The sequence below is a fragment of the Urocampus carinirostris genome, chromosome 16, assembly GCF_059441175.1.
Source record: "Urocampus carinirostris isolate Australia breed hairy pipefish chromosome 16, RoL_Ucar_1.0, whole genome shotgun sequence".
Classification (NCBI taxonomy): Eukaryota; Metazoa; Chordata; class Actinopteri; order Syngnathiformes; family Syngnathidae; genus Urocampus; species Urocampus carinirostris.
The window spans coordinates 16,163,959-16,190,640 of NC_142364.1; the positions used below are offsets into that span (position 1 = coordinate 16,163,959).

The following is a 26,682-nucleotide window of genomic DNA, read 5'->3' on the forward strand; positions in this document are numbered from 1 at the left end:
CCACGCTTATGATGTCTGTCTTTTCTGAAACCACTTCGACGCTGCCCTTCCATAGTAAACAGCATTATGAGTTCAAAGAGCCTTTAAACTCTGCTTTTATCTTACCGGTACTTTTAGCAACGCTGTTTGGGACACGCAACACATTTGGTAGAAGGGAGGAGGGTTGCGGAGGTTAGAGAGTGATTTTATGTCAAGTCATGTTTATTTGTGACCCCCTTAATCACAAGGAGTCTCAAAGGGCTGCACGGACCACAGATTATTGCAAACTACAGACTGTTATGACCGCATCTCCTGATCTAAAACCTACATCGTTCAAAATAAAGCAATTGAGGCAAAAATAAATCTAAGGGAATATCAATCCTTGCAAGCTGAAGTTATAAAATCAGTTGTTGTTTTTTTATCCACTTTCAAGGTCTCCTCTTCATCCACCCACTACTCCACTGTACCAGTTTTAGTCACTTCAAACCAAAAATAATAAATAGTTCATTTTTTCATACACACGCATGATTTAAATTGTAAATACATGTGAACATTCCATATTAGCTCAACTTATTACATAGTAATTTGTCTGTTGATCCCCTATTGGCATTTTTCACTTGCCAACCACCACTACTGACAGATCCAAGTTTGGGGTCTGCTTTGATGGTGACATTTCACTAGAATATTTGTATTTTGGGATAATGTTGATGAAGTGTCTGAAACTCATGACAAAAAGTTACCGGACACCAGGGCAGGCAACTTTTCAGAGTTGTCTGCCCCATTTTTCCCAACTTGAAACACAATCGCAAAAAAATCCATTGTTTCAAAGTATTAAGGATGGATAATCAGAATATATAACAGGACAACACTTTAAAATGAAGTTCATTAGAAATGTACTTATAACATTCATTGCTTGTATATGACATTGCTGTTTTCCATCTGCCATCAGTATGTACCTGTATTTCCTCAGCTTCATTCATGCAATGTTTGCGTTGCGTTGCCTGCTACAAGCCACGTGAACTCCTCTTTCCACGATGCTTTCCATGTACGTTTACGTTTATTCGCGTCATAAATTTTGTTAACTTCTTTTGAATCTTCTGGGGTGGAGGTTTTGGCTTGATTCCTGGTAAGGATATGTCAGAGTGTGCAGTTTCCTCATGCGTGAGAAGATAAGCAGGACATTGTGGTTCAGCCTTTAAGCATATTTATTCCTCAACAGCAAGCAAAACAAAAACGCGGCTCCATTCAATACAAGATGGCAATGAACAATTAGCAAAACAAAAAATGGTGCGTGCGTAGTGACGTCACACAATGAAAAACCGTCTTATCGCAATACCACGAGTAAGAGCGCTTATAAATTGACAAATCTTAAAAATTCCCAACCACTTATCGAATTTTTTTTGTGTTCTCTGTGCGTCTACTTTGGAAAATGATATTCAAATGCACGACCTTATAACGCTCAGGAAAGTCAGGAAGCACGAAGTTATTCGATGCAGGCTTCTGATTGGCTGCCGAGTATGCAAATTGCCAAACGAACAGAAATTTCCAAACCGAACGAAGATTTCGAAACTTCCAAAATGAACGAAGATTTCGAAATCCGAATAAAACGTTTTATTTGTTATTTGTTGTTGAAAAAGTTGTCGGCCACCTGAGCAGAGACGTTTTGTAAATTGTACGCCCGACGTAAAAGATGCACGCCCCGGACATCCGGGCGGACTTATTTCAGACACTGAAGTTGACGTGCTAGCTTTTGAATTGTAATAGCCAAAACGGAAGTTTTATAATAGCCTCGCATTGTCTCTGACAAAAAGAGAACATCAATGTCATCAGGGTGCCTAAATGACATTTAGATTAAGCCATTTGTAGAAGACTACAATTGTTATATCTCAAACTATAAAACATTTAAAAAATGAATCCATATTGCCTATAGAGGGCTCCGAGCTCTGTGCTAAAAATAGTAACACGGCTTCGTGCCGCCATCTTTGAAGTCTGTCGATTACAAGCGGCGATAGCGAGAGGAGCAAATATTTACTCAGTTTGTCTATTTATTTACTCAACTAGCTTCGTTTGTGTACGGATTTTGTCCATCAACACTATGGAAAACTACGTGGAGAGTTTAGACAAGGAAGCACGTGAGCGGTACGCTGCGAAGTTGCATTTTATTGGAAAATTGGATCCCTACCTAATTAAAATCAAGGACTGGAAGTCTGATCCCGATTTGTTGCCGTGTGTGACTTACATCGAACTTGTCAACTATCTTATTTTCCACCCAAGTCCCTTTTGTGAACTGAAGGATTTTCAAAATTACTTGAATGGTGTCGAGAGATGTACATGAAGTACACATGTCCCATAACCTTTTTAAAATTTATTTCTACATCATAAATAATTCAATTTACCTGTCAGAAAGTGGTCAGAACAAACACGAACACAGTCAAGCTTTGGCAAATTCGACCGGTTGATAGCTGCCAGCCACATTCGTCTTCGCCGTTCACTTTTCTCCTGAGCTTCAATCCCCTGATTGTAAACACACTTCGGAAGTCTAAAGAAGCCCTTCCCACCCTTTTCCCCTCGGCTACAACAGCCAACAATAACGCGCGTATTCGGCATTACAATGTAGAATCTAACTGGTTCACTGAACAATAAGAATGAAGTGAAAAGCTTTGTTGACTTCCAAAATGCCCGCAAGCAATGCATTGTGGGTAATCTTAGGACCTCGAAGCACTCTATAACAGAGAAGGGAGAATGTAGAACCGATAGGCATGTTTAGCGCCAAAGCTAATGCTAAATGCCGGTCAAACTGACGTTGGGTAATCCGTCTCTAATATTAAGAAATTATTAACTACGTTACAGTCCTTTTGCCTAAAATAATAATTGTATATACAATATAGAGACGCTTACTGCATGACCTCCAGGTTACCTAAGCTAGCTAGCTATGTAGCTCATAAGTTACCCTCATCACTGTGTTTTATTGTTGGTGTAGAATTAAAAAGGTGAAAGTAATAAAAGGCCTGTTTCAAATACAGTCCAATCCAACCCCCCATAATATTAAAATAAATGATAATAATAGTAATTAATAATTATTTTTTGTTTTGTTGTAGAGACAATCAAATGTTTGGGAGGTTATTTTACAAATATGAAATGGATTTTTCTTTTGTCAACAAATTTTCATGATTACCAATGTGATGCACCTGTGCCCGCTCCTTTGGCGCCAACTGCCTCGGACTCCGATTGGCTCCCGGTCACTATTTAAACCCTCGATATCTGTCTCGTGTTGTCAGTCCGTCTGCGAACCTCAGTTTACTCTAGGCAAGCTTTTCGACCCTGACTCACTCCTGTTTTGGCTCCGTCTGTTTCCCGGCTTCGACTAGTTTTCTGATCTCAACCACGTTTTTGACTCACTCCTGTTTTGGCTCCCGTCGGTTTCCCGGCTTCGACCCGTTTTCTGATCTCGACCACCATTTTGCTCTCCTGTCCCGGCTACTGACCTGTTTTTTTTGCGCTCGCGACATCTCCATCGCTTGCAACATAAGTGTCACTTTCGCTTTCAGAGCGACCTGCTCCCCGCGACCAGCGATCACCGGATCGTGTGTGCAATCCTTTCCCTTCTTCTCAAATAAAACTGAGAAAAACGTACGCAAGTGGGTCCTGTCTCTGTTCTGGTCCTGCCTGACACAAATTGACCCAATTTTTGCCTTTTACAAAATAAATACATTTTCACTACCTTTTTTTTCTTTAATATTTCCCCTCTTTTCATTTATTTTATTTTTTTCAGACGAATTTTAAATGTTATTTATTTTTTACAAATGGACCCAATTTTTGGGGGGGCGGGCTTCTCTTACAAAATGGCAAAACTGTCTTTTTCACATTTGACATTTCTTGTACAAAATGATTATAAGTATTTGTTTAACAAAATTACATTTTTTGTAAACATTATTTTTATTATTTAATCGACCAAATTTAAGGGTGGGTCTTATCGTTTACGAAATGACAAAACTTTGCCTCCCTTTCCCCTTGAAATTATTTTTCTATTTCTGTTGTATTTTCTTATCAGAATGAAAGCAAAATAATAGGCTTTTACGGCTGTTTTTAGCCCTAAATTTGACATTTAGTTTTGTAGTATTACGGTAGTTGTATACTTTGTGTTTTGTAGTATTTCTGCAATATTTATGTAGTATTTTGTGCAGCACTTTGAGACTTTTTTTGATAAAGGGCAATATAAACAAGCATGACTTGACATATAAAATTAAGCTAGCAGACTAATATGAGGAATCAATCAAAGCATTAGCGTACAGCGATTTAATAATAACAAGTGTTGTCATGACATCACAATATTACCACTGACAATATGGTTAGCATGCCTGGCTTAAAGTTCAGGTTGTTTCCAATTTTTGCAGTTCCAGTAGTGATGGAGTTAAATTTTATTCAGGTATGTTTTGGCCATTCTTTGTTTGAATGAGAAGAAGCCCTGCCCTGTATTGATGTACAGTGGTACCTCTACTTACAATGTCTTTTTTTTTACAAAAGTTTGAATGAATTAATGGATGGAACTTTTATTTTCAACATGACAAAAGCAAAAACAAAACAACAACTTGAGAAAGGAAAAAAAACACAATCTTAACGTACATGTTCGAAAAGGTGTAGGAAGAAGCATATGCTTAATAAATCCTACCCACAGACTTCCTTAATAATTGCATCCCACATCTAGATCCCCTATTTACATTGGCTCTGTGGATATACAGTCTCATCATTATCACCACACTACTTCCATCACTTTTTTTAATCTTCATTGCTGTATCCATATATTTTCAGCATATTAATAATATGCTGAAAATGTATGGATATTATGGATATTTCAGAATATTAATAGGCTGAAAATGTATAGTATTTTTTATGTAATTAGAGTATCTTTATCATAACAATAGTTCCCTTGGGTGCTCATGGTGAAACTTGCTGCTTTGTGGTGTGTGTTGTCCGCCATACAAGTTTGGACCTGCTACCTTAGGGGGTCCGCTCCCAGGCAGCAGGACCACCCATTCTTGAGTGTCCTGATCCTTGCATTAAAAAGACAAGGTACGGAAGCTTGAGCCAGATGCTTCCAGCATCAAGCTCCCACTTGTCTGCCCTAACTATGAGATGTGCAGTTTGTGTGTTTTGTGTTCTGTTTAAGATATATATCTATGTGATTGTATCCCCATTTATTTGGTTTTTCTTTTTTTTTTCTTTTTTTTACCATCCTCACCAACATATTTATTCACCTCATAGTTCTTTTTGTTTATAAATGTAGGTACAGATTGTGATGAATTTGCATATGATGGTGACAGTTCTATAATAACAATGTTATACAATAGCAATAAGAATAGACATATAATTGATAATGATAATAATAACAAACATAATAATTATTATAGTCTTGCAAGAATAATAAGCTTAATTATTAGCTTGACCCATCTATTGACTGTATAAGGCTTCTGCTCACTTACCTTATTTGGATACCATTAATACTAATGATATAACAATAATAGTCACTTAAATGATCTAATACTAATCATCATAATAGCAGTTATAATACCACATTAATTTAGTTTTATCCCTTTATTAACTCTATAATGCTAGTAATCACAAAATATCATTCAGACATTAATAATCACAATAATACAAATTACAGTTTAAGTAATTCTAATTTTATTATATGAATATAATAATTATTGTTAATTATTATTATAACAATAGCAATGTTGATTTTCTTACAACTTCCATTTGCTATATCATTCAGACGCCATTTTCTTCCTCTCTGTACTTTGCCAGTTTCAGGTTACAAAGTGCTTGAATCGGTAAATATGCTCCTAGTTACAAAGGCGTTTCAGGATACAAAGTCAAAAATACACTGCAGGACGCGCTGCCATTCGCCGCTTCCAGAGTTCTTCCTAGCGACTTGGTGCGTATGCGTGAATCTTGACATGCTTTCCTTGTCCCTAGTAAAGTTAAAAGGTAAATTAATGTTTTTATAATTTGCTTTGTTCTATGTTTTTGTTTTTTTACATTATTTGCTCTCGTTTTATGTTTATTGTGCGTTCATCTAATTTTAACATGTACTCTGAGACCTATTGTGATAAAGTGCTATACAAATAAACATTCTTTCTGATTCTAGTTTTATCTACATTCTATTATATCTGACAAATAATCATGGCTTGACTATTCGTTTCATATTTTAATGCTCTTTTATGATTCATTTAAAAAATACTTTTGCAGGGCTTTGAACGGATTAGCTTGTTTACATTTAAAAGGTGTCTCTACTTACAAATATTTCAGGTGACATAGCTACTCCCAGGACGAATTCAATTTGTAAGTAGAGGTACCACTGTAGTTGAACACAGAGGTGTTCAAAATATGGCCCAGGAATCACTACTTAAAGCAGGGATGTCAAACTCAATTGCACAAGGGGCCAAAATTCAAAACACACCTAAGGTCGCAGGCCAACCAGGATAAACATTTATTGAACACACTTAAACTGAATGTTTTTGGAACATAAATATGAATAAAAACAGACAAGAATATTAAATTTAAACCTTAAATCACTTATACAGTATTTATTATTTTGCTCTGAATAAAAATAGCTTTTTAAATAATATAACTTAGAACTTAACTTAAACAACTTAACACCAGCTCAGTAGCCTAGATGGTAAGGCGCCCGCTTTGAGACTGGGAGGTCGGTGGTTCGCGCCCCGGCCGAGTCATTCCTAAGACTTAAAAAGTGGTCGGCGGCGCCCTCTGTTGGCTGCGGCTGCATCGGCTCGCTACAACGGGTCAGGTGCAATCGACATTTCGTTCTGTGTACATTGTTACACAGAATGACAATACAAGGAAATTATTATATTATTATTATTATTATTAAAATAACATTCCAATTCCTTTGCTCCTATGTCAATGTATATATTAAAAAAAACTTAAATATCCCAAAAGATTTTTCTCTCCTTAATATATCTCCTGTCAAAAGTAGAAATATGAAAATGCTACACAATTTTTTTTGTAAAAACGTCACAACATTCTGAGAACAGGGAGCCTGATGTGCTTACCTTTGGCGCTGACGGAGTAGAGCGAGACATGGGAGGGAGTGCTTGCACTTTTTGCATAGCTCCACCCATCCCTCCCACTCACCCAATCAAATAACTTTAAGTTCTCTTCCGGTGTTTTGGCGTATTTACAATTTGTTCCGTGGATTCATCAAAAAGTATCTGAACACTGAACACAGATTATACAGTGAGCTTTTATAAAAAGGATTCTTTAGCGTTGTACAGCCAAGACGAGTTTTTTTTTTTGTGTGGCACCTTGACTGTAAATTGTAGTGAAAACGTGCCCTATGTATTCTGAAAAGGGTTACCTGTGGTGTTCCGCAGCGTTCAGTGCTTGGCCCCCTTCTCTTCAGCATTTATATGCTTCCACTAGGTGATATTATTCGCAAGTATAATATCAGTTTCCATTGCTATGCAGATGACACTCAACTCTATCTCCCGATGGAGAAATCTGCCTCACTAAACTGTGGAAATTTGGAGGCCTGCCTCACCGAGATAAAAGAGTGGATGTCACTCAATTTCCTGCGTCTTAACCCTGAAAAGACTGAAATGTTAGTTATTGGTCTTTCTAAGTCCCGTGACTTATTCTCTAAAACCGCAGTGAACTTGGACAATTGCCACATCACACAGAGCGACTCACTTAAAAATGTAGGTGTCATATTTGACCCCGATCTGTCCTTTCAAACACATGTGAAGAAAATGACTAGAACCGCTTTCTTCCATCTTCGTAACATTGCTAAAATTCGTCCTATACTTTCTCAGTCGGATGCGGAAATCAGAATTCACGCGTTTGTTACCTCCCGTCTCGATTACTGTAATGCACTACTTTCCGGTCTTCCGATGACCAGACTCAAGAGTCTTCAGCTAGTACAAAATGCTGCAGCGAGGCTTTTAACTAGGACAAAAAAGTACGATCACATCACCCCAATTTTGGCTAACCTGCATTGGCTCCCTGTTAGCCTAAGATGCGATTTTAAGGTTCTCCTATTACTATACAAAATCATACATAGGCTTTCCCCCTCGTATCTTTCAGATCTGATTTCCCCCTATGTCCCGGCCCGAAGCCTTTGTTCCGAGAGCGCCGGTCTCCTGGTGATCCCAAGAACCAAGAAGTGTTCCGCTGGTTCGGGAGCGTTCTCCATCCGGGCACCGGTGTTGTGGAATGCTCTTCCCCCTGAGATCCGATCTGCTGCTTCAGTGGACATGTTTAAGTCTAAGCTTAAAACTCACTTCTACTCTATAGCATATGAATAACCTAAACTTCTTATATGTAATAACTTGTGAAGCCCTTTGAGACTCTTTGTGATTAAGGGCTATACAAATATAAATGACTTGACTTGAAAAGTACTGCTTATTACTTCAGCATTGGTTAGGCTTTGCGTGTGCCTGAACAGGATTAAAGGCTCAAATTTTGAACGAGATGGAGAACGGGCCATTAATAACAATAATGTGAAATGGTCACACGGCGGGCCGGACGTGGCCCACGGGCCGGGAGTTTGACACATGTGACTCAAAGTGAGATTCTAGGATTAGTGAGGAAGGAGGATGTCAACACAATGGCGGGTCGTTTTGAACCGAAGTACAGGGGGGTTAAAGCGCTAGTGTTGGCAGGTATGAGAGTGGGCGGTCCCGCGTGGCTCCCCTCTTCTGATTGGTCGTCACCGTCGGGCCCACTCAGCGTTCCCCGCCCTCTTCCCCGAGTGAGTTTTAATACAAGCCGCTTGCATTTTTACGCGCAAAGCGAATTTGCTCTCATTTAAGGACAGACACATTCCCCGAATAAACTCACTCGGATTTATTTATTTTAACACTCCTTTTTTTCCCCATTTTGCGATTTTTTTGGGGGGGGAGGGCGGGGAGCGCCGCGCGATGCTTTCTCATGCGGACCTCCTGGACGCTCGCCTGGGCGAGTTGTCCTCACCCAACTCGGCGCTTCAACTCTGCTGTAAGCTCCACACACGCACAAAAACACACACGCACCCACGCAATCGTCACTGTCATCGCCTGTGCGTGATAAGCCGCACTCATTTATTGGAAAAGCAATTATGGTTTTATGACTGCGTTATTTGTTTCAACGATGGTGGAACGGAACGTGATTATTTCAAGGGCAGCTCGAAGCAACTTTGGAGTTCACTTTTTATATTTTAAAATGTTCTGACCTGTATGAAAACAGAATTATGGATATTATCGATGGTGGCTTATTAGATTTGCAGTTGGATTAAATGTTCATTTTTCTGAGCTGTAAAACAAAATGCCATTTGTAGTTATTATTATAGCTCTGTAGTACACTTAATTTTTCTTGATTCCAATATTTCTGAGCTTAAAGGTAACATAAAATTGTGGCTATATATTTTTGGTAGGTTTTTGCATTTTCATATTGCTAAATTTTTCAACTTTAAGACAATATAAAATGTGTGATTGCTTTCGAGTTTGCTTCATTTTCTCTTAATTCCATTTTTTCTGGCCGTAAAGACAACACAAAACTGGATTTTATATTATTTTCATATTTCTAAATGTTATAGTATTAAAAAAATATACAATCTGTGATATTGTTATTACTATTATTATAATTAGCTTTGTAGTCTACCTGATTTTTCATAAATCCAATTTTTCTAACTTGAAGACGACATAAAATTGTGAAAATATATTTTCTGCTAATTTCATTTTCATATTTCTAAACTTTAAGACAACATGTTATTATTATTATTAGTTTAATGTGCTTAATTGTTTCATCGCTCGAAAATGTCTAATGTTTAAGACAACACTAAATCGTGGATATTTATTATTAATAGCCTATTGGCTTTGTAGTATACTAACATTTCCATATTTGTACATTTCTAAACCTTAAGGCAACATAGATTCGTGATATTTATTATCATTAGCTTTCTACTTTACTTACTTTTTAATATTTGGAATGTTCTAAACGATAAAATGATCGGTATTTGTTATACAAGATAGTTACAATGACAATACAATGTCATATTTTCCTGTCGCTTTTGTTTTATACCTGTTCTGCAAAATTGTGCAATGTGTTTTAGGCATATTTTTTAACGAATATTTAGTTTGTTAAACGAAAATTGTATTTTATTTTTATTTAAATGTATTGTTTATTAAAATTACATTAGCATCAATAACAAAAACGCTCAAATTTCAGTTTTCTTTTTTGATATTTCCCGTTGCGGCTGCAAAGGGATGAAAGATGCGGCCGAGCTCCTGGGCCACCGTGAAGCTATAAAGTGCAGGCTGTCCGGAAATGGACCGGACCCGGGGCAATCTGCAGAACTGGGCCCGAACCCGGACAGCGTGGAAGGGGCTACCATACTCCCGGCTGACAACATCACCTCCTCCGGGCCGGGAGGAGGCGGAGGCGGGGGGGGCTCCAATCCGATCAAGGAGCAGGAGAAGAACAACGGTGTTGGCGCGGGTCAGCAGCAGAACCAGAACCAGAACCCACAGCAGCAGACTCAGAAACAGAAGCGGCACCGGACCCGCTTCACACCGGCGCAGCTCAACGAACTGGAGCGGAGCTTCGCCAAGACCCACTACCCGGATATCTTCATGCGGGAGGAACTGGCCCTCAGGATCGGACTCACCGAATCCAGAGTCCAGGTACTATTCCGATCTCACCTCCTTATTAATTAATTTTATCAGGAGGAGGAAAACATCCTAACTAATTTCTCCCATGATTAATAATTGCAATTCCCTCTATTAAGCAAATATACACCTGACAAACACCACGCAGCACCTATTTACTCACAATGCGACAGACTGTATAGGATAAAAACAAAGAAATTGTGTAAACAATACGCGCGAAAAATAAATACTTGATTGTACTACGACAATATTAGCAATTTACGCCGACGTAGTCGTCTGATACCAGTGACCGAGACGATCCGGATTACAGGCGAAATCGGCAAGACAAGATCTATTAAAAACAGAGTTTTTTTATTTTATTTTTCCGTATACGACGTACACATTTCAAAATGATCCAAAAACGTGCACCGTTCATTGTTAACTCTGGTGTTCTTCCAATAATATAACCTCCAGGGGGGAAATTGAGTTTGCAGGTTTTACACTGTTAAAGTTCAATCAAGAAAATAGCGTTAAATATAATTTATACTGCCCAATGTATTTGTTAAGTCTGAACTCTTCGGCGTTGAATTTTAACAACACCAAGCGTGTAAAACTTGACAAAAAACTGCAGTTTAGTGTAAAATAACAACTCTTATCAGGGTAAATTAACTCTGAAAATTCACTTTATATTCAGTGTACATTAAAACTCTGCAGAAAGGATTATATATCCACTGGGTTAGGGTTAATACTTACTCCTTAAGTGTTAAATTAACACCGTTATTTTACTGTGTATGAAATACAGGAAAACGTATAAAATTACAGGTATAAAATATAGCTTTAACTAGTGTTGGTAACGGGATGATTTACAGCATGTGCATAACAAATATAAAATGAATATTTGTTGACTTATACAGTCCATAATCTTTTAACGAAAGAAATAGATTCTTGTTCACATTTTCATATTTTTTTCGAATTGTACCCGCGATGGAAAAATGTTGCTCACGTTTAGCTTTTCCAAACAAATAATAGCAAAAAATAAAGTCCTTTAAAGACACAAATATTTGTGTATGGTTGTATTTACGACGGGCCTTTTATTGTCATTATACAAGTATAACGAAATTAAACAGAAATAATAAGTTGAAAATGTGCAAATGGATAAAAGAAAACTTTAAAAATACAATTATATATATATATATATATATATATATATATATATACATAAAATACTAATAATATAACATTAATAGTCACTGAAATGTTATAATAATAATCATCATAATAGCAGTTATAATACCACATTAATGTAGTTTTGGTTTTATTAACTCTATAATGATAGTAATCACAAAATTCAGACATTAATAATGACAATAATACAAATGACAGTTTGTATAATTCTAATTTCTATTATTATATTAATATAATAATCATTATTATTCTTAAATATTATTATAACGATAACAATGTTCATTTTCTTACTTCTTCCGATTGTTATATGATTCAGACGCTATTTTCTTCCTCTCTGTACTTTGCCAGTTTCAGGTTACAAAGTGCTTGAATCGGTAAATATGCCTCTAGTTACAAAGGCGTTTCATGATACGAAGTCAAAAATACAGCACAGTACGCGCTGCCATTCGCTGCTTCCAGAGTTCTTTCTGTCGACTCGGTGCGTATGCATGAATCTTGACATGCTCTTCGTGTCCCCAGTTAAAGTTAAAAGGTAAATAAATGTTTAAATATAAGAATATATAAAATATATTGTTACATATATATAAATAGTATTATATTTATTATACATGATATAATAAATATGCGCAATTTCAAATTCATAGTCATTAAAACAGTTCAGGTGGTTTTACATGTGTTACCATAAATGTTCCATAGATTTTTATCAATGTTTTTAAATGTGTTTTAATGTGATTACAATCGTTTAATGTGATTAAAATTGTTTTCTTTACTCCGCCGCTTTTATTAGATTCTGCTCGTTTAAACTCGTCCGTGTTTAAATAAAATTATTATTCGAGTGACCCAAATGCATACATGTCAACTTATATATGTTTTATTTATCATTTCAAATCGTATACCCAGTGTAATAATATTTGTACGGGACAGGTTAGTAAAAAAACGCTACATTGATTGCAAGAAAGGGGAAAAAAAAAATAAAAAAAGATGCTGAAATAATTGTGTTGTTTATTTGGTAAATAACATAAAATTGCTGTAAATATATCGTCTTTGTTTTTATTCTACTTAGTCTGTCTGGATGTGAGTAAATAGGTGCCGTGTTGTGTTTGTAAGGTGAATTATTGCTTAGTAAAGAGAATTGCAACCATTACAATGGGGAATGATTTGCTGTGGTTGACTGGTATTGATTCCTGTCGTTTTATCTCCTTCTATTTTTGTTATTATCATTTTATTGTTATTATCATTATTACAATCATTATTGCTGTCCTAGTTCTCGTTGTATTATTCTTGTTATTTTCAATCGCTGTTCTTTTATTGTTGTTTTGGTTGTTATTGTTATTGTTATGGAACCAAATGCAGATATATTTTGGTAAATACTGACAAAAAAAACACAATATCTCATACTTAAATAAATAGAACAGCGCCATAACCAGTGTTAATTTAACACCCGAAGAAAAGGACTATTTTCACGGAGTGTTCAGGGTGTATTCTTTCATTATTAAATTAACACTGGTTCTATTTACTGTACTTAGTAACATTAATACAACAAAAATAACCAGTGTTCATTATTGTACTCAGTAAGCTGGATCGGAGAAAGAAATGAAGAGGTTGTCTTCGAGAAAAAACGAAATTAGTCGGGCCTAAGTCCAAATATTTTAACATGAATGTCTGCATGATAGTGTTAATACAATAAACATAACAGTGTTAATTTAACTATTAAAGATAAACTTTTAACACTAAACCTCAGCACTGTTATTATGACTAAGGCCATTATTATTATTATAACTTGGGCCAGTTTGTAAGAACTACCTTGTAAATATTATTTCCTGTTTTATTATACCAGTCTTTTATCCTTCTTTTCCATCCAAAGTCTAGCCTGGAGTGTATACAATTCATATCTGTATATTATCTGTATATACAAGTGTTATTAACACTGCGTAGAGAACGAAAGAATATGAATATTCTTATACTGAGAAGTGAAAGGTCCACAAAGATCCACCATTATTGCCGTCATCATCATCATGGCTGTTATTGTTCTTATTATGATTATATGGGGAATTAGATTCTCATTTGCATGAAATTATACAGGAAAGGGATGCTATAGAAACGAGACGGGATACCATTTTCCCCCCACCAATTTCTGAATCAACATAACGGCCTTTTATTCATCATTTCGATCTTTTATTGGGAAATGAAATGCGAGAAGGGAATAAGCGTTGTTTTTTTGTCCTAACGGTTTAACGACACGGCCATTTATCAAGTGACGAGTCGGGAAATAACATCATCAACATTTGTCACCGGTGCTTTTCCTGTGCATTAACGTTGTGCAATATGTCTTATTTCCATTGGCGAAGTCTTTATTAACATGTCGCTTTTTTTCTCTCTTGTTTTTTATTTTTATTTTCTTGCACGTGCACGATGTCAGTGAGAAAATCGTGTATTTTACTTTTATTTTGAAATGATTTGAGCTTGAGAGCTTTAGGGGTGGGCAAACTACGGTCTGTTGAACAAAATACATATAATTAATTCTGCCAATCTTTTATCTTACTTTTCTATTTAAAGTCTTTATTACGTGGCTGACCTGGAGTGCCATGTCTAATCTCGTTGCTGACGATAATTTACAGATATATATATACAGGGTTTGGTAGGGTTACTTTAACTGGATTACTTTCAATTACTTTTGGATTACTCCAATACCAAATATGCTAATAAAAGACAAAAGAAACTAAATATGAAAAAAATATGACTCACAACACGTGGTAAGCTTTCTCTCCTGGCTTTGATCTCTTTGATCTCCGGCAAAACTAACATAAAATGCGACAGAAACAAAATGAAAATAAATCCAAACAGCTTGCCAACATCATTTTTGCCGTTCCATGTATACCGTTACTCCCCAAGCCTGCACAAAATGTATTAATTTTATTCATATTTAGTTTCTTCTGTCTTTTATTAGCATATTTGGTATTGGAGTAATTGAAAGTAATCGAGTTAAAGTAACCCTACCCAACCCTATATATATATATATATATATATATATATATATATATATATATATATATATATATATATATATATATATATATATATAATTCGTACAAATAATATTTTTCCCCATTGTGTTGGTGTGTCTGCAACTAAAATACTACAAAATAAACAACAAAACTAAATATCAAAATTAGGGTCTAACATATTATTTTGTCATCATTATGATTCCAGAAAAACACTACAAAAATACTATAAAAGTGCAATGATACAAAAAACCTTTGAAAAATATTACTACAAAAATACAACTACAGCTATATTAAAAGATACTTTGGAAATACTACCCTGGTCGTCCTGGGAGGGGGATTACCTCGTGTTTCTCAAGGTTTCTTCGTTTTTCCTTGCCCTCATGTAGGTTTTAGATCAGGGGATGATGTCATAATAGTCTGTAGTCTATGCAGCCCTTTTAGACTCCTTGTGATTAAGGGCTATAGAAATAAACAGGACTTGACTAGTATCGATATACTTCAGAATACTTCTATATACAGAAATACTTAAAAAAAGTCCACTTCAGTAACACTACAATACAAAAATACTGCTGGAGACAAATATTCAAGTGAAATACTATAAAAATACTTTAACAGAAATATTATGACAGAAATAGTACAAAATACAACTACAGAAATAGTGCAAAAATCCTACTTATATTCTACAAAAATTAAACATCGAAAATACCACTGTAGAAATACTACAAAATAAAAGTACAGTAATACTATAAAAATACCACAGAAAAAGTACCAAAATCGGAATGTAGGATTACAACAAAAGTACCACAAAAATATAACTCAACTAATACTACAAAAGACTACAAATACTGCAATACTACAACTGCAGAAATACTACAAGAAATTGCTACAAAAATAAAACTACAGTAATGCAACCACAATACTACAATATTATGACTACAGAAATATCACTAGATGCTGTATTTTTTTGGGGTGGTTTGGTTGAATTTGGGGCGCTTGATGCCCCCCAAGAACGGGCTGGTTACGCCCATGGAATACGATGCAACTTAAACATTTGGCTGGCGCCTAGAATTTCAAGTTATTTCAGTGCTTTGAGGATATTTGACTGCAAAGTGCGCACGTATTTTTAATATTCTGACGATATTTGCACGTTCAAATAGCGAAGAAGGTGTATTGATTGATTGACATTTTTATCTTTAGTGTTCCAATATCATCATTTTCAAGGTTGATATGTTGAATATCAACAAATTTGATCAATTATAAATGATAGAACAGGAGAAAAATGGCAAATATATAATCACAAGCGCGCAATACTGCATGTGGAAAATATTTATCTTGCCAGTTGAATGGAAAAATGGATATTCGATCTTTTTTTGATCGATTTATTGGGGAATTTTGTTGTTTTTCATTGCACGATGCTTTTACTGCTATAAAGCCAGTCTCTGAACACTACCTCTGAAATATTTGGCCTATTTATCCTGAAATTTTCTTTTAATCTTATTTTTATATTTGAAGTCTTTATGACGTGTTTATCCGGGAAAGCAGCGTATGGTCTCAATAACAATACTCACCTTAATTCTTATCAGTCACGAGAAAGATGATTCTGTTTTGTTTTGTTGTTATTCTATTCTACTCCGTTCCGTTCAGTTCTATTCTATTCCATTCCGTTGTATTCTATTCTGTTCAGTTATATTCAATTCTATTTGATTCAATTCAATTCAGTTCTATTCTATTCTATTCTATTCTATTCTATTCTATTCTATTCTATTCTATTCTGTTAATTCCATTCTATTCGATTCAATTCGATTTGATTATTTTCTGTTAAATTTCATTCTGTTCTGTTCTATTCTATTCATTTCAGTTCTATTCTATTCTATTCTATTCGATTAGATTCTAATATTTTGTATTAGATTCTAATCTTTTCTATTATTTTCTATTCTATTCTATTCTATATTATTTTCTTTTGAATTCCATTCTATTCTGTTCTGTTCTGTTCTGTTCTATTCTATTCCTTTCAGTTCTATTCGATTCTATTCCACTAGATTCTAATCTTTTCTATTAGATTCTATTCTATTCTATTCTATTCTATTCTATTCTGTTGAATTCCATTCTATTCTGTTCTGTTCTGTTCAATTATATTCCGTTCAGTTTAACTCAATGCTATTCAATTCGATTCTATTGGATTTTATTCGATTCAGTTATAATGTTTTCTGTTCAATTCTATTCTTATCTATGTTCTTTTCTGTTAAATTCTATTCTGTTCTGTTCTGTTGTATTCCGTTCAGTTCTATTCTATTCTATTCTGTTCTATTCTATTCTATTCTATTCTATTCTATTCTATTATGTTCTGTTCTGTCTTGTCCTGTCCTGTTCTGTTTTGCTCAGTTCTATTCAATTATATTTCATTCTATTATTTCCTAGTCTGTTCTATTCTATTGTGTTTTATTCTATTCCATTCTCTTCTCTTCTCTTCTCTTCTCTTCTCTTCTCTTCTCTTCTCTTCTCTTCTCTTCTCTTCTCTTCTCTTTTTTCTCTTCTCTTGTCTTCTGTTAAATTCCATTCTGTTAAATTATTTTCTATTCTATTCTATTCTATTCTATTCTATTCTATTCTATTCCGGCCAGTTATTATCCTATTCCGTTAAGTATCATTTTATTTCGTTTTATTTCAATTTATTTTATTTTATCTTTCAAAAGCAGTTATTTCTAAAGTCAACTCGGGTGCTTTATTGACCATTTTTAGGTGACCCACTGTATAAACATAATATTATGAGCCCTTAGAAATATGCTTTATACCATTTTGGTATACAAAGATTTAACCACTGTAGTTTCAGTTTTAAAATTAACAGCATTTCCTGTCGTGAAATTATCATTTTTTTCAAATCTGGAATTAACCTTACAGCAGAGGTCTTAGACTAGCAGCCTGGGGGCCAATTGCGGTCCGCAGGGTGATAATTTGAGGCCATGGCCTCAATATGAAAGTTTTAAGGGAAACCGTGTATTATTAAGCACCCCTAAATTCATCCCACGCACCCCCGAAAGTAATCACATTTTTAAAAATCTCTTTTCCTTAATAAAGGACAGGATAGGCTTAAAAATAATGAAACAAATTCTATCGCTTAATATGAAAAAGTGAAATCTGAACAACGCAGCGTCGAAAATACTCCACCTCCTTGAAATGATTCAGTCCATTTTATTCCGCTCTCTCATTTCTAGATTTGGCCCAACCACAACCAGGCCCAATGGTTTTGGCAGCCCTCAGATTAAGTAACTTTCACTCTCTCATTCTGTTTTTCTTTCTTTCGCTCCTTTTCTCTCTCTTTCTCTCTCTCTCGCCTCCTCTTTCTTATTTTCCTATATCCTGTTGTCTCTCTCTCTTTCTGTCTCTCTTTTTTCTGTCTTTCTCCAACTCTCTATCTATCCCTCTTTCTTTGTTTCTTTGTGTCTTTCTTTGTTTCTTTCTTTGTCTCCTTTCTTTGGTCTTTGTTTCTTTCTTTCTTTCTTTCTTTATTCTTTTTTTTTAAAATTTAATTCTCGTTTTTTATTTCATTATCTTTCTTTCTTTCTCTCTCTCACTCTCTTTCTTTCTCTCACTCTCACTGTTTCTCTCATTCTCATTCTTTCTTTCACTCTCATTATTTCTCTCATTCTCATTATTTATTTCTCTCTCACTCTCATTCTTTCTCACACTCGCATTCATTCTTTCTCTTCCTCTCTCTCTCTCCTCCTGTCTCTTATTTTCCTATATCTCTATTGCTGTCTCTCTCTTTCTGTCACTCTTTTTTCTGTCTTTCTCCCTCTCTCTATCCTTCTTTCTTTGTTTATTTGTTTCTTGCTTTGATTCTTTCTTTGTTTCTTTCTTCGTTTCTTTTTCATTTTTTTTTACACTCCTGTTTTTTCTTTCACTCTCGTTCTTTCTCTCTCTCAGTCTCATTCTTTCTATCACTCTTATTATTTCTCCCTTTCTCATTCTTTTTTCTCTCACTCTCATTCTTTCTCTCACTCTCATTCTTTCTTTCTCTTTTTGTCACTCTCATTTTTTTTTCTATTTCTTTCTTTCTCTTGCTCACTCTTTTTTCTCTTTCTGTCTCCCTTTTTCTCTTTCTCTATAATCTACTAGTCCACCCTTTTCTACCATGTGACCCCTGAGCCCATATGAGTGGAAGCAGCGCAACCAAAGGGGAATCATTGAAAGGAAGCTATAACAGACAACTTGACATTATTTAATCAGTATTCATGGGCAAAGTATAATGAACATCATTTTTTTAAGGCCAGCAGAGAAGGCGTTGCGGGCCCTGACGTCCCACCACTGACTGAATAATTGTATTCTGAATTGTTTCCAAACGGCGATGTGCTTTCGTGCAGGTGTGGTTCCAGAACCGCCGCGCCAAATGGAAGAAACGCAAGAAGAGCACCAACGTGTTCCGGGCCCCGGGTACGCTGCTGCCCACGCACCACGGCCTGCAGCAGTTTACGTCGGCGGCGGCGGCAGCGGCGGCCGCTGCGGCCATGGGCGACGGCCTGTGCTCCTTCCACGCCAACGACGGCCGCTGGGGCCACGCCAACATGTCCCAGCTTCAGCTGCCCCACGGCTTGGGGGGCCGTCAGACGCCCATGGCTCAGTCCCTGTCACACTCGCAGTGCGGCCTCCAGCCGCCGCCCCCCTCCTCCATGGGGCTCTCCAACATGTCGGCAGGCGGCGGCAACGGAAGCGGCGGCGGGCTGCAGTCGCACCTGTACCAGCCTCCCTTCTCCAGCATGGTGCCCTCCGCCAACGTGGGCGGCTCACCGCAGCTGTGCGCGTCCCCGCCGGACAGTGACATGTGGAGGGGGACGAGCATCGCCTCGCTCCGCCGGAAGGCTCTGGAGCACACCGTGTCCATGAGTTTCACTTAATTTTGTCCTCTTTTGGGGAGGGGGCATTCCAATTCCACCTGAAAGGATTCTTACATGTTCTGCAACAAAAGAAACGATTGTTTTCCATCTTTCACATTTTCAAATATTCTGCTTGAGAAAGGCCATGGAAGAATTTTCAGTGTTCCCTAACTCCTTTTGTTTTCTAAACCAGTGGTCCTCAAGTGGTCTGACTTGAGGACACACTGTCCCACCCAAGAAGTAAGATCAAGTCTTAAAAAAAACAAGCTCCACCTGACCCTGGCCCCAAAGTATTAAAGCCCAACCTAGCCCGACCAATGAACTTGATTTGCAGCACCGAGCCCGAAGCAAACTCAAAATGACACATTTTCTCTTTTGTGTACTTGGCAGTAATGAAATGAAATGAAATGCATTTTTATAGCGCTTTTCAAGTCGATGAATACTTCCCAAAGCGCTTTACAATGTGCTTCACATTTACCCATTCACACACGCTCACACGCTTATTGGGGGCATTAGGGGTTCAGTGTCTTACCCAAGGACACTTGGACATGTAACACTGAGGAGCCGGGATTCAAACCTGTGATCTCTTGATCCCAAGACGAGCTCTACCTCCTCAGCTAACGCTGCCTCCAGGAGAGGTGATTTAGGATCACAAAGTAAAGCCTGTCTTTTCGGACAAAATCTAAGCTAAACAAGATTGTATTAACATCTACATATCTTGTGTTTATTTCTGCACAGGTTAAATTAACAGACAATTTTCCATCATTGACAGATTTTTTAAAGAGAGTTGACAAGGAAATTTTAAGGCTCTTTGTTATTTTGACGGATTGAAAAATGGGTCATAAACCACAGCAGCAGTATGTCCTTAAGACTTTGAGAGAGAGAGCGAGAGACGCCTCAAAACCTTTCGAGCGGATTGTGATGTTAGCATAGCTTAACATTACATATACATTTTGATAAATTTACCGTATATTTATTTTCTAAGAAAAGTCAACAAAATAGAAACCCGGGCTGAGACTCGGGCTGGGGCTAAGATCTCTGCAGCAACACCCCTAACAACTTCAAGTAATAACATCTTGGATGAAATCTGAAACGTTTGTTTTCAGGATAATAGAATCTACATTTCATATATTCCTGGTTGTACCTGCGTTTTCCCATGGTCAACATGCGGAAGTAAACAGCATGGGTCTTCTTCTATGGTGTAAAATGTTGGGTGTCAACTTGTATCTACAGGGGATGATCATAAATCTACCTTTAAACTGTGTATTTGACCCTCATGCTTTTGTTATTTTCTTAGCATTACAGTGAGGAAAATAAGCTATTTTGCTATTCCTCCCACTTAGAAATCATGGAGGGGTCTGAAATTTTCATCGTAGGTGCATGTCCACTGTGAGAGAGATAAACTAAAAAGAAAAAAATCAGAAATCACAATGCATACATTTTTAACAATTTATTTGTGCGATGCGGCTGCAAATAAGTATTTGAACAACTGAGAAAATGAATGTTAACATTTGGTGCAGTAGCCTTTGTTTGCTATTACAGAGGTTAAATGTTTCCTGTAGTTTTTCACCAGGTTTACACACACTGCAGGAGGGATCATGGCCCACTCCTCCACACAGATTTTCTCGAGATCAGTCGGGTTTCTGGGCTGTCACTGAGAAACACAGAGTCTGAGCTCCCTCCAAGATTTTCGATTGGGTTCAGGTCTGGAGACTGGCTGGGCCATGCTAGAACCTTGATATGCTTCTTACGGAGCCACTCCTTGGTTTTGCTGGCTGTGTGCTTCGAGTCGTTATCGAAGACCCAACAACGACCCATCTTCAATGCTCTGACTGAGGGAAGGAGATTGTTCCCCAAAATCTCACTACACACAGCCCCAGTCATCCTCTCTTTAATGCATTCCACTAGTCCTGTCCTATGTGCAGAAAAACGCCCCCAAAGCATGATGCTACCACCCCCATGCTTCACTGTATGGATGGTGTTCTTCGGATTGTACTCTTCATGGTTCTTCCTCCAAACACGCTTAGTGGAATTATGACCAAAAAGTCCTACTTTGGTCTCATCTGACCACAAAACCTTCTCCCATGACTCCTCTGTATCATCCAAATGGTCATGTGCAATCTTAAGACAGGCCTTGACATGTGCTGTTTTAAGCCGGGGAACCTTTTGTGCCATGCATGATTTCAAATCATGACGTCTTAGTGTACTACCTACAGTAACCTTGGAAACGGTGGTCCCAGCTCTTTTTAGGTCATTGACCAACTTCTATGGTGTAGTTCCGGGCTGATTCCTCACCTTTCTTAGAATGATTGAGACCCTACGAGCAATGTTCCCTCTAATTTTCCACGGGTCTGAGCGTTCAGACAAAGTCGCTGAGCAACGCTTGAAACAACAGTGAGCAACAGCAATCCCAAGTGTGGCAACTAAGTCATTATCAAACATGTCCAAAACTTGACATCAAGTTACATTTTGCTGAGCAAAATTAGCAAAATTGACTATGTATTATTGGAAATTATTTGAATGCAACACAAACTTTTTCTTCCTTTTCCCTTTTTTTTTCTTCTTTTTTTTAAAAATTCATTTAAAAAATTGTCATTGTGTTTATTTTTTCCTTGCTGTTACTTTTTTCTTTTTGTTCTCTATTTACTTTTTTTCCTTTGTTTGTTCCTTTTCTTTTTTTCTGGCTTTTCTTTTCGGAATTTTTCCTTCTTTTTTTCTCTTCGTTTTGTTTCTTTTTTTCAGCTTTTCACTACTTTTTCATTTGGTATTTTTTCTTTTTTTTCTATTCCCCCTTCCTTTAAGTCATTTTGTGCACAATTTTACACACTATTTGGTCTTGTAGGGATTAAAGAAGCAAAAACAACCTGAAGAGTTGTTTGGGACCCGAAAGAGACGGTTCTTTTTAGTGAGCCGAGCCGAAGAAGCCGGTTCTCGAAAAACTCTACTGACTTTACTCAACTTCGTTCTACTTCGACCTTAACTTCAAAATACCACATTTAGAACACATCGTCAGGGGAACCCGTGTATTTTTACCTTCATTCACTGTAACTTTGACTTAATTTGCTTCTTGATGAGCAATTTCGAGCCCTGATTTTTGTGTTAGATTTTCTTGTGCGCGGAAAAACTCTGGGTAGTGCGCAATTGCGCACACACGCAGCTTAGAGGGAACATTGCCTACGAGGCGATATCTTGCATGGGGCTCCACTCCGATTGAGATTGACCGTCATGTTTGGCTTCTTCCATTTTCTGGATTTTTCTTTTTAGTTTATCTCTCACAGTAGACATGCACCTATGATGACAATTTCAGACCCCTCCTTTATTTCTAAGTGGGAGAAATAGCAAAATAGCAGGGTGTTCAAATACTTTTCTTATTCACTGCATTTTGCTACGGTAAAGGCTGGAACCCACTTATGGTTCCCGACCCACCAGTTGAGAAAAACTGTCCTAAACCGAGTTGATCTTACGCTAACATGCATTGCTGCAGAATACTCACCGACACTACTGTTTTTGATATTGTGCTAAGAATTTAATGTATTTGTTTATTTATTGCATTTACTGTATATAATGCATTTTCACAGACATTTTTTGCACATCACACTTATTATTTCTATTTAATTAAATAATGGATTTTTACTTGACTTTGACAGCAGGGGGAAAAAAATGACCGCACCCTTTTCTATTGTTACACTTGAATTTGGCCAAATGTCACTTGTACAGAGGTTATTTTTGCAATCTTGACGATGATAATTAATGACGTTTCTGAAAGACACCACCGATTTTCTTTTGTTTCATTTCTCTGGATTGTACAAATGATTCCAATAAAAATGGAAATGGCAGAAGCGTTTTTTTGACAACAATGCACGTCGGCAGTGTTGTGGGGTGAGTTTCTTGTCTTTCTTGTCATTGTTTCATATATCTCACCTCATCTCATCAGCCGTACCGCTTATCCTCATTAGGGTCGCGGGGGGACTGGAGCCCATCCCAGCCATCTCCGGGCAGTGGGCAGGGGACACCCTGAACTGGTTGCCAGCCAATCGCAGGGCACACAGGGACAGACAACTCATTCGCTCATTCACACCTAGGGACAATTTGGACCGGCCAATTCACCTGAAATGCGTGTTTTTGGAACATGGAAGGAAACCGGAGTGCCCGGAGGAAACCCACGCAAGCACGGGGAGAACATACAAACTCCGCACAGGAAGTCTGGAGCTGGATTCGAACCCACGACAGGTTCCCATGACATGAACTGTGCCGCACAAGCGCTAACCACTGCGCCGCCGTGCTGCCCTGTTTCATATATTTCATATAAAAAATAATGCCACGAACCAGGACAGGAAACAGGAATGAGAACCCAATTGCGTAACGTAACTCACAATTTATTGGGGCGAGGAGGATGCGCGCACACTCGATCCGGGGATCGATGGTCGCGGAAGTAGATTGAAATCAAACAGATCGGGCCAAAAATAAAACAGGATCAAAACACAGGCAAAAACAGAGATTCACAGGACTTGACATATCACACTAGAAGAAGTTTTGCAGACGCTTTGACACCAGGCAACTCGCAAGACCACGTTTAAGTAGTCCGGCAGCAATCTGTCAACGCGTTTTAGCGGGTGTCAGTGGGCGGGGCCAATTGGGCACCGTGGCAACCGTGACAGAACCTAGCGCCACACGGCGGGGACAATTGGGCGCCATGGCAACCACAACAAATATGTTTTATTGTCTTACCATAAATAGTAAATAAGGTCTGAAGTCTAGACCCGGGGTGCTCATACCATAGTTCGCAATCTACTGGTAGATCCCAGAGGTAGTCATGGTAGATCACAGGAAGCTGTTTTCAGTGCTTTGTATTTGTACAGACACACTGCTATTTTGTCAAGAACCGGAACAGGATCAGGACCCAAATACGTTACGTTTCTCACGCAGGCCTTTTATTTTACGGGAAATGGGGAGTCATGCACGTAACGAAACTGGAAACCGATATTAAACAACGGGACAGACATTATTGATATCAAAACAGGGTATTGAAATTAAACAGGACAAACTCAACGGGAACGAAACTGGAAACCGATATTAACCAACGGAATCAACCGGATTGATATCAAAACAGGGTATCGAAATTAAACAGGACAAACTAGACGGGAACGAAACTGGAAACCGATATCAAACAACGGGACGGACAGGATTGATATCAAAACAGGGTTATCGAAATTAAACCGGACAAACTAGACGGGAACAAAACCTGAAACTGATATTAAACAACGGGACAAACAGGATTGATATCAAAACAGGGTATCGAAATTAAACAGGACAAACTCGATGGGAACGAAACTGGAAACCGATATTAATCAACGGAACCGACAGGGTTGATATCAAAACATGATATCGAAATCAAACAGGACTAACTAGACGGGAAGAAAACCTAAAATCCGATATTAAACAACGGGACAGACAGGATTGATATCAAAACAGGGTATTGAAATTAAACAGGACAAACTCGACGGGAACGAAACTGGAAACCAATATTAACCAACGGAATCAACCGGATTGATATCAAAACAGGTTATCGAAATTAAACAGGACAAACTAGACGGGAACGAAACTGGAAACCGATATTAAACAACGGGACGGACAGGATTGATATCAAAACAGGGTTATCGAAATTAAACAGGACAAACTAGATGGGAACGAAACTGGAAACCGATATCAAACAACGGGACGGACAGGATTGATATCAAAACAGGGTTATCGAAATTAAACAGGACAAACTAGACGGGAACAAAACCTAAAACCGATATTAAACAACGGGACAGACAGGATTGATATCAAAACAGGATATCAAAATCAAACAGGACAAACTAGACGGGAACAAAACCTGAAACTGATATTAAACATCGGAACCGACAGGATTGATATCAAAACACGATATCGAAATTAAACAGGACAAACTAGACGGGAACAAAACCTGAAACCGATATTAAACAACGGGACGGAAAGGATTGATATCAAAACAGGGTATCGAAATGAAACTGGACAAACTCGACGTGAACGAAACTGGAAACCAATATTAAAAATAAACACGTCTTGCGTGGCAGAGGTTCGTTGACGGACTGACATAGGAAGAGTGAGAGCACTGAGATTAAATAGACGGAAAGCCAATCCGTCAATGAGCGGCAGCTGGCGCCACACGGGCGGGGCCAATTGGGCGCCATGGCAACCCTGGCATATTTCGCGGTCAAATGCAGCATGTTAGCATTACAGGGTTATTATCTCTTTGCAACACCAATGGCCGTGAAAAAAGACGGACTTTTTACTGTTGGACTGTTGTTTTATTTTGAGTAAACACATTTGATTTATTTAGGCTTGCAATGAGAAATATTGTCAGTATCCAATTGCGAAACGTAGGGATTTATTTTTCAATGCAGACTGCCCCTAAGTGTTGATTTGTTTCAGTTAGTATTCATCCATCCATCCATCGTCTGCAACGCTTATCCTCAGTAGGGTCGCGGAGGTGGTGGAGCCCAACCCAGCTATTTTCGGGCAGTGGGCAGGGGGCACCCTGAATTGGTTGCCAGCCAGTCCCAGGGCACACAGGGTTAGACAATTTGCTCGCTCATTCACACTTAGGGACAATTTGAACCAGCCAATTAACCTGACATACCTGTTTTTGGAATGTGGAAGGAAACCGGAGTACCCGGAGGAAACCCACTCAAGCACGGTGAGAACATGCAAACTCCACACAGGGAGGTTCGATCTCATGTCTTCAGAACTGTGCCGAGGACGTGCTAAGCACTCAGCTGCCGTGCCGCCCAAGTTTGTATTCAGTTTAATCAAATCATGTAAAAATAATCTTAAAAACATTCTGAAATATTTCTATGTTTAGCTGTCACAGACCAGGAACAGAGACGGGACCCAGTAGCGTTCGTTTTACTCAGTTTTTATTAAGAAAGAGAGCAGTGCTTGCATCCACGATCTGATGATCGTCGGTCACGGGTAGCA

The 26,682-nt window shown here is 37.7% G+C and overlaps 1 protein-coding gene across 1 annotated transcript; it reads left to right on the forward strand.

Moving 5' to 3' along the window:
- Positions 1-8,907: 8,907 nt before the first annotated feature.
- otpa (orthopedia homeobox a) lies at positions 8,908-23,448 on the forward strand. The gene is made up of 3 exons (XM_088355952.1): positions 8,908-8,994; positions 10,240-10,658; positions 19,174-23,448. Exons 1-3 carry the CDS (start codon positions 8,919-8,921, stop codon positions 19,702-19,704), a joined length of 1,026 nt encoding a protein of 341 aa, XP_088212078.1. The 5' UTR covers positions 8,908-8,918; the 3' UTR covers positions 19,705-23,448.
- Positions 23,449-26,682: the final 3,234 nt, after the last annotated feature.